Source organism: Stigmatopora nigra, unplaced genomic scaffold, assembly GCF_051989575.1.
Source record: "Stigmatopora nigra isolate UIUO_SnigA unplaced genomic scaffold, RoL_Snig_1.1 HiC_scaffold_25, whole genome shotgun sequence".
Taxonomy (NCBI): domain Eukaryota; kingdom Metazoa; phylum Chordata; class Actinopteri; order Syngnathiformes; family Syngnathidae; genus Stigmatopora; species Stigmatopora nigra.
The window spans coordinates 1,849,759-1,875,095 of record NW_027551604.1 but is presented as its reverse complement, the minus strand read 5'-3'; the positions used below and the strand labels follow the sequence as shown (position 1 = coordinate 1,875,095).

At 36.2% G+C, this 25,337-nt stretch overlaps 2 protein-coding genes across 2 annotated transcripts in view; one reads left to right on the top strand and one right to left on the bottom strand.

The window, feature by feature from the left end:
* kcnq1.2 (potassium voltage-gated channel, KQT-like subfamily, member 1.2) overlaps window positions 1–18,703 on the bottom strand; it is a 113,220-nt gene extending 94,517 nt beyond the window's left edge. The window contains exons 1-7 of the mRNA XM_077711220.1: window positions 18,515–18,703; window positions 15,861–16,457; window positions 9,035–9,125; window positions 4,825–4,951; window positions 3,663–3,741; window positions 3,504–3,600; window positions 938–1,078 (exon numbers count right to left, since the gene is read on the bottom strand). Coding sequence (XP_077567346.1) covers window positions 938–1,078; window positions 3,504–3,600; window positions 3,663–3,741; window positions 4,825–4,951; window positions 9,035–9,125; window positions 15,861–16,321 — 996 coding nt within the window. The 5' untranslated portion in view covers window positions 16,322–16,457; window positions 18,515–18,703. The remainder of the gene's footprint in view (window positions 1–937; window positions 1,079–3,503; window positions 3,601–3,662; window positions 3,742–4,824; window positions 4,952–9,034; window positions 9,126–15,860; window positions 16,458–18,514) is intronic.
* A 312-nt stretch (window positions 18,704–19,015) lies between these two features.
* Window positions 19,016–24,700, top strand: mrps35 (mitochondrial ribosomal protein S35). Its single transcript, XM_077711219.1, has 8 exons — window positions 19,016–19,291; window positions 19,986–20,038; window positions 20,105–20,272; window positions 20,336–20,396; window positions 20,473–20,612; window positions 22,709–22,818; window positions 22,892–22,961; window positions 24,356–24,700. Exons 1-8 carry the CDS (start codon window positions 19,159–19,161, stop codon window positions 24,611–24,613), a joined length of 993 nt encoding a protein of 330 aa, XP_077567345.1. The 5' UTR covers window positions 19,016–19,158; the 3' UTR covers window positions 24,614–24,700.
* Window positions 24,701–25,337: the final 637 nt, after the last annotated feature.

Here is a 25,337-nt window from a genome sequence, read left to right as displayed (position 1 = left end):
CTCGGAAGGTCGTGACCTTTCGGAGCCTCGTCAAATAAAGGCGCTAATCCCGCAATTAAAGATTTAATTAAGGGAAGTGATACTTTACATGGTGAATGCTGTTTTTTACCATTGCTTTGTTAAATATGAGAGTCAGTAAAATGCAAATATATGGGTAATTATGGATAATTTGTTGAAGATATTCAGTGGGTTTATTTTGGTTTTGGCCTGAATATAAGACGGTGTTTTTTTGCATTGAAATAAGACTGAAAAAGTGTTAGTTTTACATTTGATTTTCATTTTTTTTCATAAGATATTTTGTATTTTTACATTCTCTTTGTATGTTTTCATTTACTGTTTTTTTAATTTATTGGCTTTATTCCAAATCACCACATTTTTTCATTTTTTTCATAAGATATTTTGTATTTTTGAAGAAAAAGGAAAATACTTTTCAACAATCTTTTTGTATGTTTTCATTTAATGTTTTTTTTAAATTTATTGGCTTTATTCCAAAAGGGGAAATCTTACATTATTATTATTAAATTAATATTATCCTTGTTTGTTTTTTAGTTATTTATTGGCTTTATTCCAAAAGGGAAAATCTTACATTATTATTATTATATTAATATTATCCTTGTTTTATTTATTTATTGTCTTTATTCCAAAAAGGAAAATCTAACATTATTATAATTATATTAATATTATCCTTGTTTGATTCTTTTTTAATGAAAAAAATATGTAATGTTACCGTACATTTATTCAGCCTGTTGTTCTCTATTATATTAATTTTAGATTGCCTTCAAAAAATTACATGTACATTTTTGGTGTTAGATTTTATCAAATAAATTTCCCCCAAAAATGCGCCTTATACTCCACATTTAAGCATTTTTTGGCTGGCGCGACTTATAGTCCAGAAAATACCATGAATAAATAAACCGATGAATGGATGGCCACTTACCACGCCCCACCAGAGGGCGTCGGCATAACTGGAGAAGCCCGTCTTGCCCTCCTCGTCCACGGCGTCCTTCTCGGCCAAGTAGACAAAGTAGGACGAGAAGATGAGGCCCAGAAAACCGATGTACAGGGTGGTGATCAGCTCCTGAAAAATATATATTGCTTTCTTTTAATCAACTTAATAACCATTAAAAACATTTACATGTGCCAATCTATAACAAAGCATTCAGTATTGCTTACTCTGCTTCTAGATATTTTGTTCTTAAGTATAAACATAGCTTAATAAATTGGATTTTTTTACATGAGACGTAAAGACATCACATTGTGACAAATTGTATTTATTATTATTATTATTATTATTATTTATTGATTATTTATCTTTTTGTTTGTTTGTTTGTTCTTATTTGTGTACTTCCTTACTTATGCATGTTGTTGACTATTTTTGTGTTGACTACTTATTGATTTATGATTTTTAATATTATTTATTGATTATCTGTTTGTTTATATTTTGTTGTTATTTGTGCACTTCACGTACTTAGGTTGTTGATTTATCATTTATTTATTATTTCTTGTTAGAATGTATTGATTTATTTGTGATTCCTAGTTATTATTTATTTTTTATTTATTATTTAATCTTTATTTATTATTTATTATTTATTAATTTATTATTTTGTGTTAGTATTTATTGATTCTTTATTATTTCTTGGTATCATTTATTGATTTATTTGTTATTTATGATTGTTATTTATTGATTTTTTGGGATTATTATTTACTTTTTAAATGATTATTTCTTGTTAATATTTATTGATTTATTTGTCTGTTTGTTGTTATTTGCGCACTTTGAGGTGAAGCTTTAAATCTCATTATACTTGCATATTGACAATAAAAAAAATTCAATTCAATTCAAAATGGCACCAAATTAAGCATGGCCACAATTGTTTTTAAAACTAAAAAAAAAGTCTTAGAATAGCTAGCTATTTAGCATACAACATTTTGGCTACTATTCCTAACTGTCTGAGTTTCTTCAAACAAAATTATTTCCACTAAAATGCACTACATCAAGGTGTTGTCTTTCTATTTTTTTAAAAGACCCTTGTTGTCAAGATCATCCATCAAATCTTTTCGCATCCCCCGTTAATCTGACATCTTATTTTCTGGGAACAAAGACCAAAGGATTTACCCAAAGCGCAGCCATCATTTCATTTCAGTTATGGCGTCGTACATCTTGACACGCAATCCTTTAGCGGAGAGATAAACTTCCAGTCTGATCAAGGAGTTGAGCCATTGTGTAACCACCCGTGTCAAAGTCTACCAGCTAAAATATCTATTTCCAACTCTGCTTTATTCGCATTAAGCAGAGGTGTCCAAGCTTATTTTTTCAACAAAAAAAAATCAAAAGGAGGCTAAGGCCCACTTGAAATCCTTCAATGGCCCAGAAACATGGTTATTCCATGCCAGCCTGCCCAATTGAAATTGATTTGACATCTATATCTGGCAAAGACAATAGAGGTGATTAAGACTTTTACTGTATTTTTTGGCTCTAGCCATATTGGCGTATCTGCGTATAAGCTGTAGCCTTAAAATGGCCTTAAAAATGGTTGAATTTGACAATTTCTCGCGTATAAGCCGCCCCCTGATTCACAATTTTCAACTCCATATTCATGGAATAGAGCAGTGATTTTCAACCACTGTGCCGTGGCACACTAGTGTGCCGTGAGAGATCGGCAGGTGTGCCGTGAGAAATTATCCAATATCTTTTTTTTTAAATTAACATTTATTAATAGTTTTCTGCAAATATGATGTCATTGTCCAGTGTCCGTGCTGTAGTAAATATACTATACAGAGTGTCATTTTGTAAAATTTTTGGTTAGTGGTGTGCCACAAATTTTTCCAATGTAAAAAATGTGCCGTGGCTCAAAAAAGGTTGAAAAACACTGGAATAGAGAATATTATCATGTTACCATATTTTCTCGCATATAAGCCGCGTCTGGGTATAAGCCGCACCCTTAAAATTGAATTAAAATCGTTGAATTTGACAATTTCTCTCGTATAAGCCGCCCCCTGATTCACAATTTTCAACTCCATATTCATGGAATAGAGAATATTATCCCGTTACCATATTTACTCGCATATAAGCCGCCTCCGGGTATAAGCCACGCCCTTAAAATTGTTGAATTTGATAATTTCTCTCATATAAGCCGCCCCCGATTCACAATTTACACCTCCATATTCATGGTTTTAATAGTGAGTAAAAATGTGTTACTTTGAAGGGAAAATATTAAGAAAAAATCCTCGCAACTATGCAAGATGAAGTTAATTTTTTTCTTGAATTTCATTCATTCATAGACGTCAAAATAAATTTTGCCAGGCATTTTATCTTTTATTTGTTCTCAATCTTAAAATAAATGACCATATTGGGCGCATTGTCTTGCGTTATGGCATTTCATGCATGTAAAAGTCAAATTTATGCGCATATAAGCCATACCCTGGATTCAGTCATCATTTTTCGGAGTGACAAATAACCTAAAAGTTCACGTACCACCGCTAACACTTTTATTTTTTAAACATACCTGCCGATGAATGAACACCACCGATCCCAGGAGCCTCCACGTCCCCCCCTGTCGATCTACGTGCAGCATACGCAGGATTTGCAAGAATCGGATTCCCCTGCAAAAAACACGTGTTACAGTCTTTGCCATTTCCGGTGAAAGAAAGAGCGTCCGCTCAACCTGATGGCCGACGTGGCGAAGACTTGACCGTTGGAACCCACGGCGAGTACGATGATGGAGGCGATGACCACGATCAAATCTGTGGCAAGACAACAATCGGGGTCACTGCGTTGAAATACAACAATGGAGTAATGTTACTTTGAAAAATAACGTAGATTGCGAGATGTTTGTGGCCCAGTGGAAGAGTGATTAGCGCTTCAGCCTCGCAGTTTTGGGGTCATTGGTTTGATCCCAGGTCGGTTCTCACGTTGTGGAGTTTGCATAATCTCCCTGGGCTTACATGGATTTTCTCTGGGTACTCCAGTTGCCTCTTCATTCCAAAAACAAGCATGCTAGGCTAAAATGCCTTAGCTTAGCTATGATTGGTTGTACTTTGGTTCACAGTTCTGTGGTCGAGGGTTTGTTTCCAGGTGCGTCCTTACTGTGTGGAGTGTGCATGTTGTGCCCGGGCTTGCGTGGGTTTTCTCTGGGTATGTCCCAAAAATATGCATGCTAAGCTAGCTAGTTGAATTGCCTAACCCTAGCTATGATTAAGGTGCTGATTCAAGTTGTCCCCCGCCTGGTGCTCATTGCTAGCTGGTATAGGCTCCAGAACCCCCTACAACCCTTGAGGATAAGTGCTTCAGAAAATGAATGTGTATGTGAAAGTCAGGGGTGTCAAACATACGGCCCGCGGGCCGGATCCGGCCCATCTGGTGGTTTGGAGCGGCCCGGGGAAGAAAGCTGCATTGTATAAAAAAATGAATTTTCTTTAAAATGTGTAGTTCTTGTATTATTCGCTAGGGGGCGCAGTGTTTTAGTACGTGCAGACAACATGAATTGACATTAATATTTTTATGTTATTCTCTTGTTCATAATATATTGTTCATAATGTAAAAGAAAATTCTTTTAATAAACATTTTGATAATTTACTCATTCTTTGCACTAATTATTAGTATTAGTGACTAATACAAAGGAAAAAATAGTGGGCTTATTGTTAGTTCTATGTCATTTTGCAATGAGTTTACTGGTCCGGCCCACTTGATCTCAAATGAAGCTGTATTTGGCCCACAGACCAGAGGTTTGACACCCCTGGTGTAAGTAATAAAACAGTGTATGTGTCTTTTGTGAACTCCTACACTGTCCATAAGAACAACAACAACAAAAATAAAGCCAAACATACCTATGATTGAAATAGGCTTCCGTATGAATAGCAGGCGTCCTCTAATACCCGCGTATTTACTGCGACAGCCAGCCGACCACAAACGCACCACATACTCGCCACCAAAGAAAAGCACCAGCACGATTTCCTGCGAAAAGAAAATACAACATGACAATACTGCACATAACCAATAGGGGGCGATGTTATACATCCAGCTCAATATTGTCCATTAACGTTCAAATAAAAAAAAATTGAGCTCCTAAAACAAAATGAGTTGAGATTCCAAGCACTAATAACCCCCCCTCCTGGCAACTTTGTACATTGGCAAGTTTCCCACCCGGATTTCGCCACAAGTTTTGAAAATACGTGATGTACGAATTAATTAAGTCGGGCCGATAGGGATCGTGTTCTGGGCCACCGAGTACGCATAATATTTAGCCGGCGTGCCGCGAGCGGGGCGCTAGGGCCGCGTGGGTGGCCCGGCGGGTACTCGCCAAAGGGCCACCCCCCCCCCACCCTGTATGGAATTCGATCCTCGGAGCCCCCGCTGCAATAACACGACGCCGTGGAGCCTCAAAACAATGAGCTGTCAATCATCGGTGGTAATATTTGGATTGGAGGAACGTTGCTTTTATTATCAGCAGAAAATGGAGACAGTAAAATTACCAACTATTGCGTATTGGCAAGAAGAAAAATCGGTATAAAATAATAATTCAATCTGTCATATTATTTTTGAAATAATAATAATAATTTATGATGTTTTTAATGGTCCCTGAATAATTGGAGTGTATTATAAGAAAGATTAAAAATAAGAGAAACATGAAACAAGGCTAAGAACCACAGTAGGTACAAAATATGATAAGAAGCAGTGAGCCGTATGTGGCTCGAGAGCCACGTGTTAACCTAAATCCTTGCTTGTTTGTGTAGTTACAAATTACTGGTGATAGTGATTAAATAATAAAGTTAAATGATGTGTTTTGACTGTATATTTGTAATTAGTTAGTATTAGGGAAGTATTTATATCATAATGAAAAAATAATGCATTATTATTATTATTTTGGGGGTCGGGTGGTTAGGGGAGGGGCAAGGAAAAATAAAAAGGATAAGAATTTTATTAGTAATTTTGCCAATTGAGTTTTATTATGATGACAAATATTTCTTTATATGTAATATGTATTTATATACATTTTTTCTGAATAATTCAGAATATTTTATCATGTTTGCTATAGTACAAATACCACAAAATTAACCAATTTTAATTGAATTAAAATTATTTTGATTAATTTTTAATCAAAAGTAATTTTTAAACTTTTAAAAGTAATAAATGAGGTTATTTTTTTAAATATGTAGTACTACAACCAACACGTAATAAATAGCTATTCAAATAGATATGATGATTAAAAATTATTTACTTTTAACACAGAGATATTTAGAATTAAAACATTTTCAAGAATATATTTAACCCCAATAGATTGACAGGCCCCCAAAATCACCTCTTACTGCGTTTGATATCAACATCTGGATAATATTTGCAAGTCAAGGGTATACAGTACGCCTCAAATTGGGTAAAAAAAAATGCGAGCAGGGATTAAGAGTCATAATTCGATAAAATAGGTCACCCAGATGCTTGCCCTATACTCCATACGTGGAATCTACATGATATTTACTCAAAACAGCCATAATCTTTGTCACTCGGGTAACGATCGGGGTAAAACGTAATGAGAAAAGATGGCGGCTTGAGTAGTTGTTGGTCCTTTTGGACAAAACACAAACGCCATAATACATACGACCATGTTGCATGTGTATGCTTGTGTATGTGTGCTTTCTAGCTAGCTTTACTTTGGCAGCTGCACCCAAGGCCAAACATCCTCAAGGACCGCTGTCCCGCAATAGCCCCGCCCACCCAGCCCCGGCCCCGCCCACCCGGCCTCGGTCCCGCCCACCCGGCCTCGGCCCCGCCCCCTCCCAGTCCGTGCCATCCAAAAGAAGCAGCCTGTGATTCACGCATGACAGCAGGCCCTGAACTTTCTAAGTATAGCCACCGCCACCAATCGTCACCATCCCATAATGCAACCCCCCCCCCCCCCCCAAAAAAAAAACATGAACCCTCCCATTTACGCATGGGTGCAAGATAAGTGGTTTATCTTATCACTGAGAAGATTGCGAAATGTTGGTGGGGGAGAATTTTCACGCTGTGGTGTTGCCAAAATAAGTGTGCGTTTTGAGAAGGGTTACATTTTCGATACTCCAAAGAATACAAGATAGCATTTTTCAAATAATAACTTTAAAAAAAAAATTAAAAAAAATTCTCTTGTACTGCACTCAAACTCTATTTAGTCACTTTTCTACTTATTTATGTGAGCACTTATTCATGTTGACTACTTATCCAAGTTGACAACTTATTTATAATTTTGACTACATATTTATTTGCGACTTATTTTATGCGACTTATTTTATGCGACTTATTTTATGCGACTTATTTTATGCGACTTATTTTATGCGACTTATTTTATGCGACTTATTTTATGCGACTTATATTGGACTACTTATATTGGACTACTTATATTGGACTACTTATATTGGACTACTTATATTTGACTACTTATATTTGACTACTTATATTTGATTACTTATTTATTCTTATATTTGATTACTTATATTTGATGACTTATATTTGATGACTTATATTTGATGACTTATATTTGATGACTTATATTTGATTACTTATTTATTCTTATATTTGATGACTTGTATTAGATTACATGTATTAGATTACTTGTATTAGATTACTTGTATTAGATTACTTGTATTAGATTACTTGTATTAGATTACTTGTATTAGATTACTTGTATTAGATTACTTGTATTAGATTACTTGTATTAGATTACTTGTATTAAATTACTTGTATTAAATTACTTGTTATAGATTACTTATTTTTGATTACTTATTCTTATTTTGATGACTTATTTATTCTTATTTTGATGACTTATTTATTCTTATTTTGATTACTTATTTATTCTTAGTTTGATTACTTATTTATTCTTATTATTTATTAATTAATTATCCATCAGTTTGTTTTTTTCTTGTTATTTCTGCACTTTCCTAATTTTTTTATGTTAACTACTTACTTTTCATCTAAATAATCAATGACTTTCTAAACTATTTTTTCCCGCCATATTTGTTTGCCACAGCATCGCAAATGTACATTTTAGGTAAAAAAAATCAGCTGAGAAAAGATTTTTTTTTTTTTTGCACTCGACTCTATTCAGCTATAAATAAATGAATAACCACGTTAGAAAGTCCTCAAAGGGCACTGGCCAAAAGTTTACAGAACACAGCGTTCGCTTCTGTCCTCTGGCTGGCCTCCGCCACTCGGGAGGTGGTAACCAAAAGTTCAGTGTGTGTATACGTGTGTGTGTGTGTACGCGTGTGTGTTAGCGTGTATTTATATTCCAAGCGCTCACGCAAAAAAAAGACAGATGATGCAAGCTCTTTGAAGAGTTTCCAAAGCAGCAGCCATCACGTCCTCCACCTGTTGTAAGATGGCGATTTATTGCATCATCAAGTTAGTTAGTAGGCTAATCCTAGCTATGCGTCATTTCCTAATAACTTTTTTTTAATGTTAATAATATGAATGAGGTGAGAAAGTCATTTTTGTTGTAGGCTGAGGTGACGGAAAATATAAATTTCATTTAAAATTAACGGTATGGCTATTCTGATATTGAGTTTGATTTATTTAAAGGGACAGTACATATTAATGAACAAATACATAATGTTAATGAACATATATATGAAAATATTTAACATTATATCCAATAGCTAATTTCCATCTTTAGTCCCTTGTGCAGGTTTTAGATCAAATTAATAAGAAATAAACACTTAAATATGAAACTAAGGTTATTTATACACTTAAAATATAGATTTGGTGATTTGGTGATCTCCATGAAAAGAATGAAATTGCCCCATAAATTTGACAAATGATATTTTTTTTTGCTCTGGAACAACATTTGGCATGTCAACTCAATTGAAATCCTCTATCACCACTACGTGGTTGAAAGTAAGTACTACATCTCACTGGTTTCCATCACTGGTAACTCACAATTTTACCAACAGAGCAACTTGAAATTTTGCCATCAACTAAACATGAAATATATATATATAGTCCCACTTCATAGGAATATCTATCTTTAAAGTTATATTCCATTTCAACACAATGTTCATATTTACTCACCATCCAGAAGAGGGAACCAGTAGCAAAGTCGGCATACTGCTCGATTGTGGACAGGACGCTGAAGATTAGACACACCAGGACCATCAAAAACCTGTGGGGAAGAATCCAAGTTCTAGATTAGATTTTAAAACGTCTTATATTCGGGCAATGCAGTATTCATTTAACCATTTTACATGTTCACATTATAACTTACCGTATTTTCACGACTATAAGGTGCACCGTATTATAAGGCGCACCCTCAATGAATGAATTTTTTTCCATATATAAGGCGCACTGTATTATAAGGCGCACTGTCTATTTTGGAGAAAATGTAAGACTTTTGAAGTGCGCCTTATAGTGGTGAAAATAGGGTAATTGCCATTGACTTACTGGTATGAAGCACTCACTCACTACTTTACAGTCACCTCTAGAGCCAGCCATTCTGGATTTTTTTGTATAAAATCTTGCAGTGGGGGAGGAGCTATATGATGGAAGATGTTGTAATCTAAGATGGCATCTGCATATTTAACAGTATTGTTTCAGTTCAGGCGTTTTTGTTTTTTTAATATCAGACAGTGGTGGTTTTTCGTTTTTGGTTGTCAGTTTTTTCCATATATAAGGCGCACTGGATTATAAGGCGCACTGTCTATTTTGGAGAAAATTTAAGACTTTTAAGTGCGCCTTATAGACGTGAAAATACGGTAATTTCTTTTGTTTTGACTATCCCAGAGAGCTCGGAGCTTAAAAAAAATGACGTGATGGGAAATGTTAGCCTTGCAGCTTGGCCAGGTCTCTTTCCAAAGCCCGGCGGGATTAAGAGCACAATCATTTGTGTGTTTTAACGATCCCAAAAATAATCCTTTGGACACATCTTTGCCGTGCTTTTTTAGATGACATGGCAGCAAATGTTTGCATGCACCATCATTGTGATCTGGCTCACTTTAACACACACAAAAGGAAAATAAAAACACTCGTAGGTGGAAGGGAGGGCTGTTTTTTAGCGTGCTACAAGTTGGATTACACGCCATATGCTGAAAAAAAAGGGGTTATGTAAGGGTCTGTTGTTTATTACCGCATATAAAGTAAACAATTTCAAATAGGCTACTGTTATTTCAATCGGAAGTGGGAAAAATAAGCCATTTTTTACTGGATCAAAAAGACTTGGATACTTTGAATAAAAATGACATGCTAGCTAGCAGCTACAATGTTGCTATGAGCTAGCATGGTTGAAATTTTGCTTTAATTGGTCAAAAAGTAAGATTACTTTGCAGGTTTTTGTGTTTTATATATAAAGATATGATTTGAAATGTTATATATTGTTATGTATTTTGTTTAGGATATGCTAGCCTTGTAATTTGAAAAGTTGTATATTGTTTAGCACATGCTAAGCTAGCAAGACAGTGATATGCTTGGATATGAAATGAGCTATGCTATTTTGTAATAATTTGTCATTGTTTAAGATTTACTTTTGAGTCAAAAATTGAGGTTTTAATGAAATTACAATAAAGAAAACAATCTTATTGACTCATGTTGTCTTTAAACACCAAAAAACACAAAAGTAGCGGATGCTAACTTAACACTTTGGAAGTAAAAGAGCTAAAAAAAAACATTAAACTGTTGAGGTTTTTAAAGATAAAAATATAATAAAGTAGTAGAAGACCAAACTAATTAAATAACATTAAAAAAAACAAATTGTGTTATGTCTCCATCAAACAAACTTATCGTAAGAGCACCATGTTGTTTACAAACAGATGTTGTGGTTGTTATCATGTTTTAATTTATTTTATTTTTTTACTGCTGGTTCTCATTTTAATCTATTTTACAAAACCACATATTATCAACCCTTTATTTCCACCAACAAATTGTCCCCCATAGATCACCCTACTACGTACACAGTGTCCCAGAAACTATTCAAACTTGGCTTGTTTTGGGGTGGTTGTTGTTTTTCTTTAAAAAAAAAACGCACTGTTGTCAAGTGTGGTGATGGAAAGTAAAGTCTTGCTGACACATTGGGCAGATGGGCCTGTGATTTTACAGGCTGAGGATTACTTGACCCCTTACACACACAGATGCCGCCCTCCCCTCCCGTAGGGCCCATTTTGTCAAACCAAAAAGCCCAAATTCATGCTAAAAACGAGGGAATTCAACTGCTTTAAACTGGACGAGGGCACAGGTGAGGGTTTAAAAAGATACATACCAAGGGTAAAACCCTGTCCTGACCGGGCAACTGACAAAACAAACAAAAAATGGGCGGGATCTATACCTTAGCATTAGCTATAGCTAATAATACATCTTCCATCAACTGCTATATGATCCTGCCATTGAGGGGTTGGGTGCCTTTGTGCTGTAAACAATTCATTCATTCATTTACTGAACTGCTTTATCTTCACTAGGATCATGGGGGGGTGCCGGAGCTCATCCTAGCTGACTATTGGCACGAAGCAGGGGAATTGGTGGGCCGCCAATCACAGGGTACAAGGATACAAAGGAAAACTAATGATAGCTAGCATTTGGGGATTTAGCGTTTTAAAGTAGCTAGCCTAGCATGCATGTTTTTTGGGGAAATGTGGGAGGAAACTGGAGTACCCGGAGAAATATGCAAAGTCCGTACAGGTGGATCCACCCTGGATTTGAACCCAGAACTGTGAAGGCGACTTGCTAACAACTCAACTGTCAAGCCGCCCGCTGTAAAAAGTTCATATTTCAAAATGAATCACACTCTATTTAAAGAAAATGGATGAAAATGTGTGAGCTTTTTTTGTAATTCCACCACTTTTTAGGGAAAAAAAGTCAAGATTAATTATGTTAAGCGTTTAAACTGTTTATCTTTTCTCTCTTTTGAAATACAGTGTTCCCTCGGTTATCGCGGTTAATGGGGACCGGGACCACCCGCGATAAGTAAATTTCCGCCAAGTAGGGATTCCCCTTCATAAATGCTAAATTTTAATTTAATTCATTTTTTTTTTTTTAATTATATATATTTTTTTATATTTTGTATTTTTTTTACCCCCCTGTATACAGTACACCATATAGAACACGGGTAGAGAGGGTGAAATTCATGTTATAACAAAAAAACTGTAAAATATGTTGTTTCAATGTAATATTTGTATTTTTTTTCCCCAAAAAATTTGAATTTAATTCAATTTTTTATTTATTTATTATTATTTTTTTTTTCATTTTTTTACCACCCTGTATACAGTACACCATATAGAACACGGGTAGAGAGGGTGAAATTCATGTTAGAACAAAAAAACTAAAATATGTTGTTTCAATTTAATATTTGTATTTATTTTTTGCCCCAAAAAAACCTGCGAAGCTCTGAGTCTGCGATAGCTGAACCGCGAAGTAGCGAGGGAACACTGTAAACAAATGTATCGGCCGCGCTATAGCATTTTGTGCAGGTCAAGTCTAATTTATGCGCATATAAGCCATACCTTTGATTTAGTCATCATTGTTTTTAGCAACAAATACGGCTTATATGCGAGAAAATACGGTAATTGAAAGTTTATATTACCTTCTCGGACAGGGAGATTTTTTATTTATTTTTTTCGTGTGGACGGAGCAGAACAGGCCGGGGGGCGGGGTCACTCGGAAACCATTAGCCAACCTTGCTCGGCAGACGGGGGGGCAAAAACCTCAGCGATCTGATTAAAACAAAACAGCTGGGGCTTTAGAGAGAATTACTGACGACATGTCGAATGTGGAATCGTCCCAAAAAATTAAAAACAAACCTGCTTCATTCACGTAGATGGTTCAAAGATGGAGACTATTTGGGGAAATGATTTCAAAATAAATGTATTTGTATGTGCGTAGAGAAAACTGCATGTGTACATATTTATGATACTGCTAAGCCTATTAACTTTGGAAGATATTTTTTAGCCAGCTTCTGGATTTGGCTGGAATTATGTTTTGCTTTTAGTTTGTATTATAGATTTAGTTTTTTGTTTTTTTTTGCGATGGTTTATGCTTTCACGCTATGGCTTTTTTTAAATGTAAATATTGTGAATGGTTTAGTGCTTATAAATAGTATAGAAAAGAACTATTTTTGGATTAGTTTTAGAATTTGCTTTTTCAGTGTGACTTTAAAATGTATTGAAATGGCTATGCTAGCTCAAATTTGCCAAAAATCTGCCAAAAATAAAAAAAAACATTTTTACATCCACAATTCACCAAAGTACAAAAAATATAACTCCTATATTTCTGTCCATTAAGACAGTTTTGATAAGAAAATCACCAAAAATGCACCAATATGACTTAATATCTGTTTATACTATATTGAAAAATGTCATAAATGCTAATTAGCTAAAAAGGCTAAACTACACCAACAATCAAATTTACCATATCTTCTCACATATTAGCCACCTCCACGTATATACCGTACCCTTAAAAGAATAGAATCTTAAGTTCCATATTTTCTCACATATAAGCTGCCCCCGCCTATAAGACGTACCCTAACATTAACCTTAAAAATCATTGAATTTTCCAATTTCTCTTGTATAAAACACCCACTGATTCCAAATTATCCATCTCTTGCAACACTAATTCATGCGCATATAAGCCGTACCCTGGATTGAGTCATCATTTTTCCGTGACAAAATACGGCTTATATGCGAGAAAATACAGTACCGTATTTTCACGACTATAAGGCGCACTTAAAAGTCTTAAATTTTCTCCAAAATAGACAGTGCGCCTTATAATCCAGTGCGCCTTATATATGGAAAAAACACAGAAAACCAAAAACCACCACTGTGGGATATTAAAAAAAACACAAACGCCTGAACTGAATACTCAATGCTGTTATATATGCAGATGCCATCTTAGTTTATCACATCTTCCATCATATAGCTCCTCCCCCACTGCAAGATTTTATACCAAAAAAATCCAAAACATCAACAATGGCTGGCTCTAGAGGTGATTGTAAAGTAGTGAGTGCTTCAAACCTGAAAGTCAATAGCAATTACCGTATTTTCACCACTAAAAGGCGCACTCAAGTCTTAAAATGTTCTCCAAAATAGACAGTGCGCCTTATAATACAGTGCGCCTTATAATACAGTGCGCCTTATATATGAAAAAAATGTCATTCATTGAGGATGCGCCTTATAATGCGGTGCGCCTTATAGTCGTGAAAATACGGTAATTTTTTTAAACGCTGCAGTAGACCGACAAACAAACCCGAGTTTGCTTCTAAGGAATAAAAGTGAAGTACATAGATGGTAATCTCTTCTAAGCAGATATCCTGTATGTAGGTTTGGTTTGACATCCATAGATATATAGATAAATATATAGGAGGCTAAAGCCTGGGGGTTGATTTCAGTAATCTGCGGGGTTATAAATACACAAAGAATTGCAGACAACAGCTGGACGTCTGCGTTTTATGTTTTTGCCAAGATGGACAGGTACTTTTTAAGACGTCATAGTCTAGAAACTGACCGTTTATGATTGTTAAAACGCTTAAAATTGACCATGGCTTTGTCTTCCTTACAGGAGTATTGAAGAATAAAGACCTCCGAGAGTTGGAAGGATGGGATTAGGCTTTCATCTGGAGGGCATTTAGGAATCATAACTGCACAGTTTGTTCACTCCAGTTATGTAAAAGACTCAAATATGATCTCTGGGCCGAGTTGGCCATATGCGTCTGCACGCAATCTCCTAAATCTTGAACACAATTCATGGAAGATTAAGAGCCACGTTAGTAAAACGTCATGGTGGGTAAACATCTGGAGACTTCGGAATTGTTTAACCCTTTATGGGGCAATTATTTTGTTTATTGGGGAGAAAATTGATTGCTATTGACAACCAGTTCTCCCAGTTTAAATGAATTGGAAGCCCTGACAGTCACTTTAACCAATCACAGCACACTTCTGTTACTGGAAGACAGAACCTAATACTGTATAAAATGTAATTAACAGCAGGGGGCTGCAGATGACAAACCCAGGAGAGGCGTTTTCCTCAGAACTATTTTTAGTATTAGTTTTATTCATTCATTCATCTTTCATACCACCTATCCCAGCTGTCTTCAAGCGATAGGGTGACTATACCCTAGATTGGTCGCCAGTTAGTCGTAGGACACTCAGAGAGGGATAACACTAACACAATCACACTGCCATCAAGTGGGAATCGAACCCAGAATGCCAGCATCAAAATCAAGGGGAACGAACCACTGCACCATAGGGTGACAGTATTTGTTTTAGTATTTGCTATTCCAATGTGACTTTAAAATGTGGTTGAAGCATAAAATTCATATGCTAGTTTCTCCTAGCTCACATTTAAACTCCCTTCAAATTGCCATCTGCTAGCCATCTTAGCTTAGCCAAAAATGTATAGTAAATAAAAAAATAAAATAAAAAAATTCATAATGCTACACTCTACAAACTAAACCTTGATCACAATCCATATGACACAAAAAAAAACTATCCAAGAAAAAAACATGTCTTATACCAAGTGTTGTCATGACACTAAAATATTGACTCAATTATACACAATAAAAATATTTAATACCACATTAGCCATACCACATTTTTTCTCAGCAGTACCAACAAGGTAAAATGCTAAAATATAATCTTTTACCATTTGTGTAATAAAAAAAAATCTGTCGGCAACGTGACACTAAAATATTGACTAATTTATAAACAATAAAAATACTTAATATCATATTCGCCATACCACATTTTTTCTCTGTAATACCAACAAGGTAAAATGCAAATATATAATCTATTACCAATAATATCTTTGTGCAATAAAAAAATATATATATATATCTGTGGGCAACATTGAATTATCACTACTTGGGGCAGCTTTCTTCTACCATAACTGGTGCGCATAAGCATAGAGTAAAAGTACTACTTACACGAGGAAGTGGTAGAGGAAACACTTGAGTCCGGCAGGTCTCTCCAGGAAGTTGTAAACGTCACCCTGCATACTCGTCTTGACATACGGCCGCTGGAACTCCTTTTGGTGGCGGTGCAGCCAGCTGGACTGCGGCAAGGCCGGGAGCGGCGCCGGCGCCGCGACAACCCGCGGTGCCGCGTCCTTCGCCGGCGGGCAACGGGGGACGCCCGATCCATAATTTACCGCGCCGGGCTCCATTTCTAGTGAAATAGGGGAGTAAAAGCTGCCTTCGGGCGCGGGGACGTCCTTCTCCGCGTTCACGGCCGGTGGACTGTCCCCTTCCGTCTCCTGGTCCAGGCTAAGGCTGGTGCTAGCGTAGCCGTTGGGACCATATCTGGCTAAGGGACCCCCCAACCCGGTCCCATAGTCCCGTTGGAGGTGGCATGTCATGTGGAAGGAACGTGCCCGTCTTTCCCCCATGTTGCTTCCGAACTTTGGAGATGGGGGGAGTCTTCTAAGGGGGTCCCGGACCGGACCGAGGTCTCGGCGAGACCTGGCTAGCTTCCCGTTGCGGATGAGCGCGCTCTTTGCGGCCCGGTGTGGGCGTCCATACCTCCTGTGGAAAAACAAAAAAGTGATGTGAGATGTTGTGGACCCCCCCTGGATTATTTCCACTAGGGGTGGACATACAATTCCGCTTAGGCCCGCCCCTTTTTCCAACAGAGTTTAACCAATGAGGTTTCTTCTGAAACCAGCAGACCTTGCACTTAAGATACCAGATTGGTGAAAATGTATCTTCTCAATCGTTTGAAATGGAAACCTCCACCGAATGCGGCTCTTGAGCACCACTTTGGACACATATACAGAGCTTTTGGTGCCATATTTTGGCCAAATTGTGACAAATTCTGGTCCTTTAAGGCCCCTATCCAGTCTGTTTTCCATGTCTCCCTCCATTAAACACACCTGAATCAAATATTTAGGATGGTTATCAATCTTCTGGACAGCTTGCTCATGAGTTAATTATTTGATTGAGGTGTGGTAGAAGAGAGATGGACAACAGACTGGAAGTTTATTTTCAGGCCTGTTATTTTCTTCGAATTTAATAGAGATCAACACACACACACATACACACACATGCATCCATCATTGAGGATTTTCCACATACAAACAGTGTTATGTTGCACTGTCCCTGATGGAGGTCAAACCTGTCAAGTGGGCCATCTGGGAAAGTACAACAAATGCGCAGCACTTTGCAAGCATTTAACAGCACAATCTGACCTCAGAAATGTCAAAAGTTGCTCTTAAAACACTCCAAGTTCTTTATGGGTCCAGGGGGGTGCTGGAGCATATCCCAGCTGACTTTGGACACCCTAAATCGGTAGCTAGCCAATCACACATGGAGACAAAGGAGAACCAATCACAGCTAGGGTCAATTTAGAGCCATGTCTTTGGAATGTGGGAGGAAATCAGAGTACCCAGAGAAAACCCACACAAGCCCTCAAGAACTTGCAAACTCCACACAAGTGGACCAGCCTGGATTCGAACCCAAGGTCCCAGAACTGCAAGGCCTAGGCACAAACCACTTACCTGCCAGGCCGCCTTTAGTGACATAGATACATTTTATTTGATGATATATTTACAGACATTTCTGACTCACCTTCAACTTTTGAATGACAGAAAATAGTACATTTAAAGAAAAAAAAACACTTTATATGAATAGACTTTCAACCTGATCCGAATATAATGCTGGCAACTGGAAAGGGTGTCATGGAAAAAAAAATAAGTGTCACATCTGTTGACCGCTATAGAGACGCCATGACAAGGACCGCATGGGCAGCTGTCATTGAGAGGATTGAGTTTCCAGCATCCTCATGTCGCCATGATTGTTGTCTAAATAACAGCCATTGTCACCTATATTGAAATATAAGTAGACTTGGTGTACAGTAAAAAAAAAAAAAAAACAAATTGGACAGTTAATTGACAGACCCTCCCCATTTAAATGTCTTAGTTGTGTGATATAGAATTCCCATAGAATAACCAAACAATGACCAAATTTAAGGTTAATATTTCGCTTATATCCATTCAATACTTGGTTTGATTTCCTTCATCTTTATAAAAATGTCCCTATTTTATTGACTCAGTGTAATATTCAAACAAGAATTGAAAATAATGATTTACAGAGCTGCCTGATTTTTTTTTGCACTTCACTCGCCTGACTTTTGTGTAGAAAGACGTGGGTTCGATTCCCACGGACAGTGGTATGAGCGTAGATGTGAATGGTCGTCTATTTTTCCTTGTGCCCTACAACTGACTGGCGACCAATCCCGGGTGTAGCCTACCTTTCACCCAAAGTCACCCCGGATAGGCTCCAGCAACCCTAACAATGATTTGTGGTAAGGAAGACGAATACATGAATGAGTAAATACAAATTGTCGGCCATTTTGACGGCAAGAAAGTGTACCTGTTCTCAAATGTACAAATTAAGAGGCAGGCATTGATATATTTTAGTCCAAATTCACAATTTTTAAGCTTTTGGATAAAATGGAGAAACTCCTTTTATATCAAGTAAGAAAATAATCACACGTTGGCCACAACGTTGGTAAAAAGTCGAGTAAAGTCTCGTTACTCGTTTTCTATCACAAACATTAACAAACAATACGTGAAATGGTTTACCTTCAAACATGCAAACGACGCCAGCAGCAGTCAAAATCGTGGAAAATATCTCCTGCAGATTAAAATTTGTTGAGTTTTAAGTATAATAAAGTGTGAATAAAACCCTAATTCGACGATAAAAAGCTAAAAAAGTACGTAATCAACACGCATTCACAGGCGTAAAGTCGGCTCCTGATTGCACGACTTTGAAGTGCATCAGTGGTACAGCTTGGAAATTATATGATGAGTTCAATGTAACTCGATATTTTTCATTTCCAAGCGCGCGTGTTGTCTTTTGTGTAACAATTACACTATTAAACATTGTGGTCAGCCAATTATCCTTCTCTAGTTGAATCTGTAACAAATATCACTCATTTCTGGGGCTTACTTGAATAGTTTGTAACGTTGAGCATGACAGATCCGAGTTTCTGAATGAAATTATTCACTTTACGAGGGCAAGTGAACTCGTCACGCGAGGATTCAAAGATAACAACTGTTGTTCACAAACACACACGCTTGTATAATTTATTCCACTTTAAAATAGTTATGCATTGGTAAAATATGTATTATTCAACTTAAAGATTTAAAAAGATCATGCAATTGACTTTTAACAAAATACAGACATTTGTCATTTATCGGATTCCGTCCATCCGGACTGACTAAACATGGCTGCTCACGCAAGCAAGAAATTGCTGCTGTCCTTAAGTCGATTTAACAACGTTAGCGCAGGATTGTCAAATGTATCTTTCAGGGCTGCATATGCGACAGTTTTGTCACCCAATTTGCCTCTAAACAAAGGTGAGTATTACACACGATATGGTGCAAAAGCTTTCTGCTACGCTCTTGCGCCCGAGCGAGGTCAAGACGGACAATATACATTTACTCATTTTTATTATATAAAATTATTAGTCATTTTAAAAAGACGTAAATGTGTCCCAATCGTTCCTCATAACCCCTCAAAAGCACTCTACAAATGTATTACTATTAATAATGTTTTACGTATAGGAGTTCGTCTTCGGCACGTAATGATGACGTAATTAACGAGACAACTGAGTTGTGTACAAATACGCTTTTTTATTTTATTTTTTTTAAAAGCTGCATTAAATCATTAGTTTTGTTCATATGGTTTTGTGGTTTTATAAATCACATCTATGCTTTTAACACTTTAAAGGCCACTGACTATTTTTGGTCATTCAAAAAACGTACTGTCCCATTAAGCCCTGGCATCCATACTATGTATACATAACATTTTCAAAATATTAGTCCATAATATTAACATTTAGAATAGAAATGTGGCCTAACTCGCCATAAATGTATCACCAAATATATATCCGTAACATCTCAATCATAATTATTTTATTAAATGTTATTTTTATTTGGTTTTTTAGGTTAACGAGCCGACCAAATTATTGTCAACGCAGTTTTTAACGATTTAACGTGCGTGTATAGTCGCGATTTAAAAATGAAATTATCATTTATTTTCCTTTTTCAGATGTTCCTGAGAGGGCTGGTAGAGGAACTTTTAACAAAAAGCCAAGAAGAGAGGTAAGATGTCTATCTTAAGAAGATTCAAAATGGCGTTAACTTGTTGTTGTGTGGATTCCCTGGTAGGTGGGACCACCCAGAACAAAAAAGATGGCAGAAGATCAAGATTGGACTGTAGTCTACCCGGCGGCGGCCCCCTTCAGACCCGGCACCGTACCCCTTCCCGTCAGGATGGGTTACCCCGTAAGAGGAGGGGTTCCCCCCGAGAAGCAAGGCAATTTAGAGCTGATCAAAGTATGCATTATACGCCTAAACTTAGCCTTTTCTTTATTTAAATGTTATTTTTTTCTTCATTAGATTCCCAACTTTCTTCATTTGACACCAGCAGCCATTAAGAAACACTGTGAAGCTCTTAAACGTAAGTAGAAGGAAGGATTTTTTTGGGTATTATTGGTCAAATATGAAGATTCAAAATGGCGGATTTGTATGGTTAGCGTTCTGCAATGAATGGCCGTCCACGCTGGACACGGACGCTAAGTGTGAGGAGAATTTTCCCATCCGGGTGGAGAGCAATGATTACTTGTCAGCGGGGCCTTCTGTTCGAAACCCAGCGGCTCGGGTTGTTCAACTACGAGTAAGTATGACGTCATTTGTTTATTTATTTTTAACAGTATGTTAATAATCACAATGGAATTATGCATAGTGAGATCCAAAAATGAGATAAAAGTAGTGAATCTAACTGTTTATTATGTGATTTTTATCTGTAGTACTTCTGAATAGTTAAGTTTTTAATTAGTTTTTTTAAAAAGTGTAAATTATACATAAAATGTCAAAAAAGTTGGATTAAATACTTGTTGAGTTCAATTTAGATCTTACATGACATGATTTAAAAAATCATATATTTTTTTTAAATTTGCGTTATTTAAAATTAGTTGTTTTGTTAGTACATTTTGTAATACAAGTTAAGTTAAATTAAAGTTAAAGTTAAATATGATTTTATTTTATTTTTTTAATTTACTACCTTTTTATGACATTTTATTTGCTTATTTATAATGACAATCATTTCTCAGGAAAGTAATACAAATATTTTTTAAAAAATATTTAAATTTAAAATATATATCTTAACTTATTGATACATTTAAGTTTTATAGATTTATTTATTTTTTTACATTTTAATTATTTGACATTTGTTGATGGTCCAGAAAGTTTGTAGTATCTATCAATAATTCACCAAAAGTTTATTTTTTAAAAATTATATACTAAATTATTATTATTATTAGGATAGATATGACTGTTAATATTTGCTAATGTTCATCTCATCTTATTTTCCCTCCCCAAAACTGCACACTGTGTTTTTACCATGGTAGTTTACAGTAATTCACATTTCAAATATAAAATTACATAAGGGGAACAACAGCAATTTCCAGGTTAAATACTAATGTTCATATTTACCTTTTGAATCATTGACCACTTCATCCACATTATTCCCATTTGATTCCGTCAGCAAGGTGGGTATTCCTGCCACATTAATCCCTGTGGATTAAAGCAAAAAAAAAAATAATCTTAACAGTTCAATGTACAAATGAAAATTGTCCAGCGGGGGGTAAAGTCTCCCAAACATGGACGTACACGAAATATATTGTACATTATTCAATGAATTGAATTGTGTGCGGTACGACTTTACAAGTTTATACTTAAATCAAAACGGTACAATACAAGCGAGTAGCGTTTAATAGAAACAACAAAAACAAATTGCTCTCTGAATGTAACTATTGCAATTCTAATTGCACTTCACGTATGGAAACAGCAGGGGGAGCTCTCACAACAAAGACAGCCTCAAGAGATGTACAAAAAAAACATTCCACTAGTAGTGTAGTTGGATGATTGGTTAGCTGTCACCATCACAGTTCTGGGTTCGATTCCTAGTATTTCCTCATTGTGTGGATTTTGCGTGTTCTCCATATGCTTGTGTGGGTTTTCTCCGGGTACTCCAGTTTCCTCCCACATCCCCAAAACATGCATGCTGGGCTAGGCTTGTTGAACAAGAAATTACCCAAACCTAGCTATGATTGGTTGTCCTTTATCTCATTGTGCCCATATTTTCCTGGGATATGCTCCAGCACCCCCCACGACCCTTGTGAGGATAAGCAGTTACGGAAAATGAAATGAGATAAACTTCCAAAGTAATATAATAGTTCGTTCATTCATTCATTTTCTAAACCACTTTATCCTCAAGGTTCGCGGGGGTGCTGGAGCCTATCCCAGCTGACATCCTAAATTGGTAGCCAGCCAATCACTCTTGTACTCATACTTGGGGGCAAATTTAGAGGGTCCAATAAGCCTACCATGCATGTTTTTGGGGATGTGGGAGGAAACTGGAGTACCCAGAGAAAACCCACACAAGCCTGGGGAGAAAATGCAAACTACACATAGATACTCTTGTACTCATACCTAGTGGCAAATTTAAAGGGTCCAATAAGCCTAGCATGCATATTTTTGGAATGTGGGAGGAAACTGGAGTACCCAGAGAAAACCCACACAAGCCCGTGGATGAAATTCAAACTCCACACAGGTGTAATCTTGTACTCATACTTTGTGGCAATTTTAGAGGGTCTGATAAGCCTAGCATGTATGTTTTTGGGCATGTGGGAGGAAAATGGAGTACCCATAGAAAACCCACACAAGCCCTGGGGAGAAAATGCAAAATCCACATTTCCTTATGTTGTGCAGTTAAAGCTGTCCAGCTTGAACTTGGACGACCACGCCAGAAAGAAAATGCTGAAACTGGTCGGGGACAGATACTGCAAAGACACAGACATCCTCACCATCACAACTGACAGGTGAGTACCCCAACTTTTCTCCTTTCAACGACCCTATTCAATAAAACGGTAACGTTCCATCCATCCATTTCAGCTGCCCGCTAAGAAAACAGAATTACGACTACGCCATGTACCTGCTGACTGTCCTTTATCACGAATCTTGGGTAAGTGTGCTAACGGGAATGGAATCGCTAACGCTAACGGGATAGCGACTGCTGACCTTTAGCGCAAACAAAGCGTGGCACAGTTCTTTGGATGTGTTTTGGTAATGTTAGCTAACAAAGCAAGCACTTGTCGGGGGTGATTGTATCCCCTCGCTTTGGGGGGGCCTGAAATCTGAAGTCTAGTATTTCCTGAACTGAGAAATTTGGAACCAACCGCTTACAGTAACCTTTAACTTTCACTTCTAAAATACTTACAAACAATATTCCCTCTAAGCTGCGCACTTTTCTCGTCTTCTCTGCGTAGCAGCAATCATATGGCGCGCAGTAAATAAAATCTAAACCTTTATTTATTCATTTTTTACCCCTTTAACACTTAATTTATTTATTTATTTTATATTTTATTTGCTTAGTTTAGATCAAATTTGTATATTTTTATCATTTTTATACTAAATATTGTGGGACGAACTATGCCAAGTCAATATTAAATATGTTTTTTCAGTAATCCCTCGAGTACCACAGTTAATGTACACCAGATATTCCGCAATAAGTGAAATCACCCTCATAACAACCAAAACATATGTTTTTACAAAATACAAACTACAAAAATACAAGTACACAAGTAAAATGATCAAAGTGTATATTTATTAAATATTGTCAAGACTAATGTATGAATATCTAAATATAATGTATACATTGGAAAAAATGTAACAACTTTAAAAATTAGTCAGTGAAAATAATTCCTCAAAAACTAAATAAACATTTATTAATTATTACAGCTATAAGCATGTCAAGACTGTAATGTATTAATATCTAAATATAATGTATATATTGGAAAAATGTAACAACTTTAAAAATTATACTCAGTGAAAATAGTTCCTCTCCACTTGCTATAAATAAAAACTAAATAAGTATATTTATTAAATATTACAGATGTAGGCATGTCAAGACTGTAATGTATTCATATCTAAGTATAATGTATACATTCGAAAATGCAACAACTTTAAAAATTATACTCAGTTAAAATAGTTCCTCTCCACTTGCTATAAATAAAAACTAAATAAGTATATTTATTAAATATTACAGTTGTAAGCATGTTAAGACTAATGTATTAACATCTAAATATAATGTATGTATTAAAAAATGTTGCTACTTTAAATACTGTAATCAGTGGAAAATAGTTCCTTTGTACTTGCTATAAATAAAAAATTAAAAACAAGTAAATAGGAGTTTTAGTCCAAGTCCTTTGTCTTCTTGTAGCAATTGGTCCATCGTCCGCGGTATTCGAGGGATTACTGTACTCACAAAAAATCCAGATTCCGAACCCACTTGTACAAGCTAATAATTTTGTAAAATGAAGTACTATCGTCCACCTAAAAATGTCTTTCTACATCCAGAAAACCGAGGCATGGGAGGCAGACAAGACGGTGGCGGACATGGAGGAGTATTCATGGGAGGACAGCCCGTCCCAGAAGAATATCCTCGATACGTTGCTGCCGCAATCGGACGGCGGCGAGGAGGAACGCCAAAGTCTGCTGGCCAGAAGGGAAATGGAAGCGTACAAGGACTCGGTCACCAGATTGAAGAACCAAGGAGACAGTGAAAGCGCCGTCCACCAATACAAGGAAGCCGTCAAGAACGTCCTCAAGCTTTGACTATTACCAAGAAGAAATACCGTCTGCTGGATTTAGTGTCTACTTTCTAGTTATATCACCAAAATAAAATCATGTAACAAGGGAGAAGTGTCTCTTACTTATTTGTATGCAAAAATACAGCAGACTAAACATTCTTCTTTAAAAAAAGGCCTTGTTTTTTAAAGTGTTTAGGGGCATAAATTGTCTAAGAAATGTTGTTTTTCCATTTTAACCCAAATTGATGACTTTTGGGATTTTGCAAAAGTATATTTGCATTCTACTGTAATCGCATAGTTTGTCATAAAAAGGTAATTATATCATAACTTGCTAAATTTAAATTTTGAATCCAGGTTGGAATTTGACATTTTTATGAACTAACAAAACAAAAATTACTAAAAAAATAGTAATAAGTAAATAAATTATGCCTGCACCTAAATAATGTAAATACAATAAAAACGGTTTCAAAATAAGAGCTCTGCCACCATGAAAACCAGTCATACCTGTCAACTTAAACATTTTTCGCTTATTTTATGTTTTTTGATCATTTCAAATGGTTTAACAACTAACAACTTTAGTACAGATTTTTTTAAAGTACTTTTATTTTGAAAAGCGATCTTGTTTGACTCATTTCGACTCTAATCTGGATCATCTCAGTCACTGATAGCATACAAAAACATCCTCATCAACTGCTAATATTGTCATACTTTGCGCACACATTTTCACTATGTAAATATAGCGTGTCAGC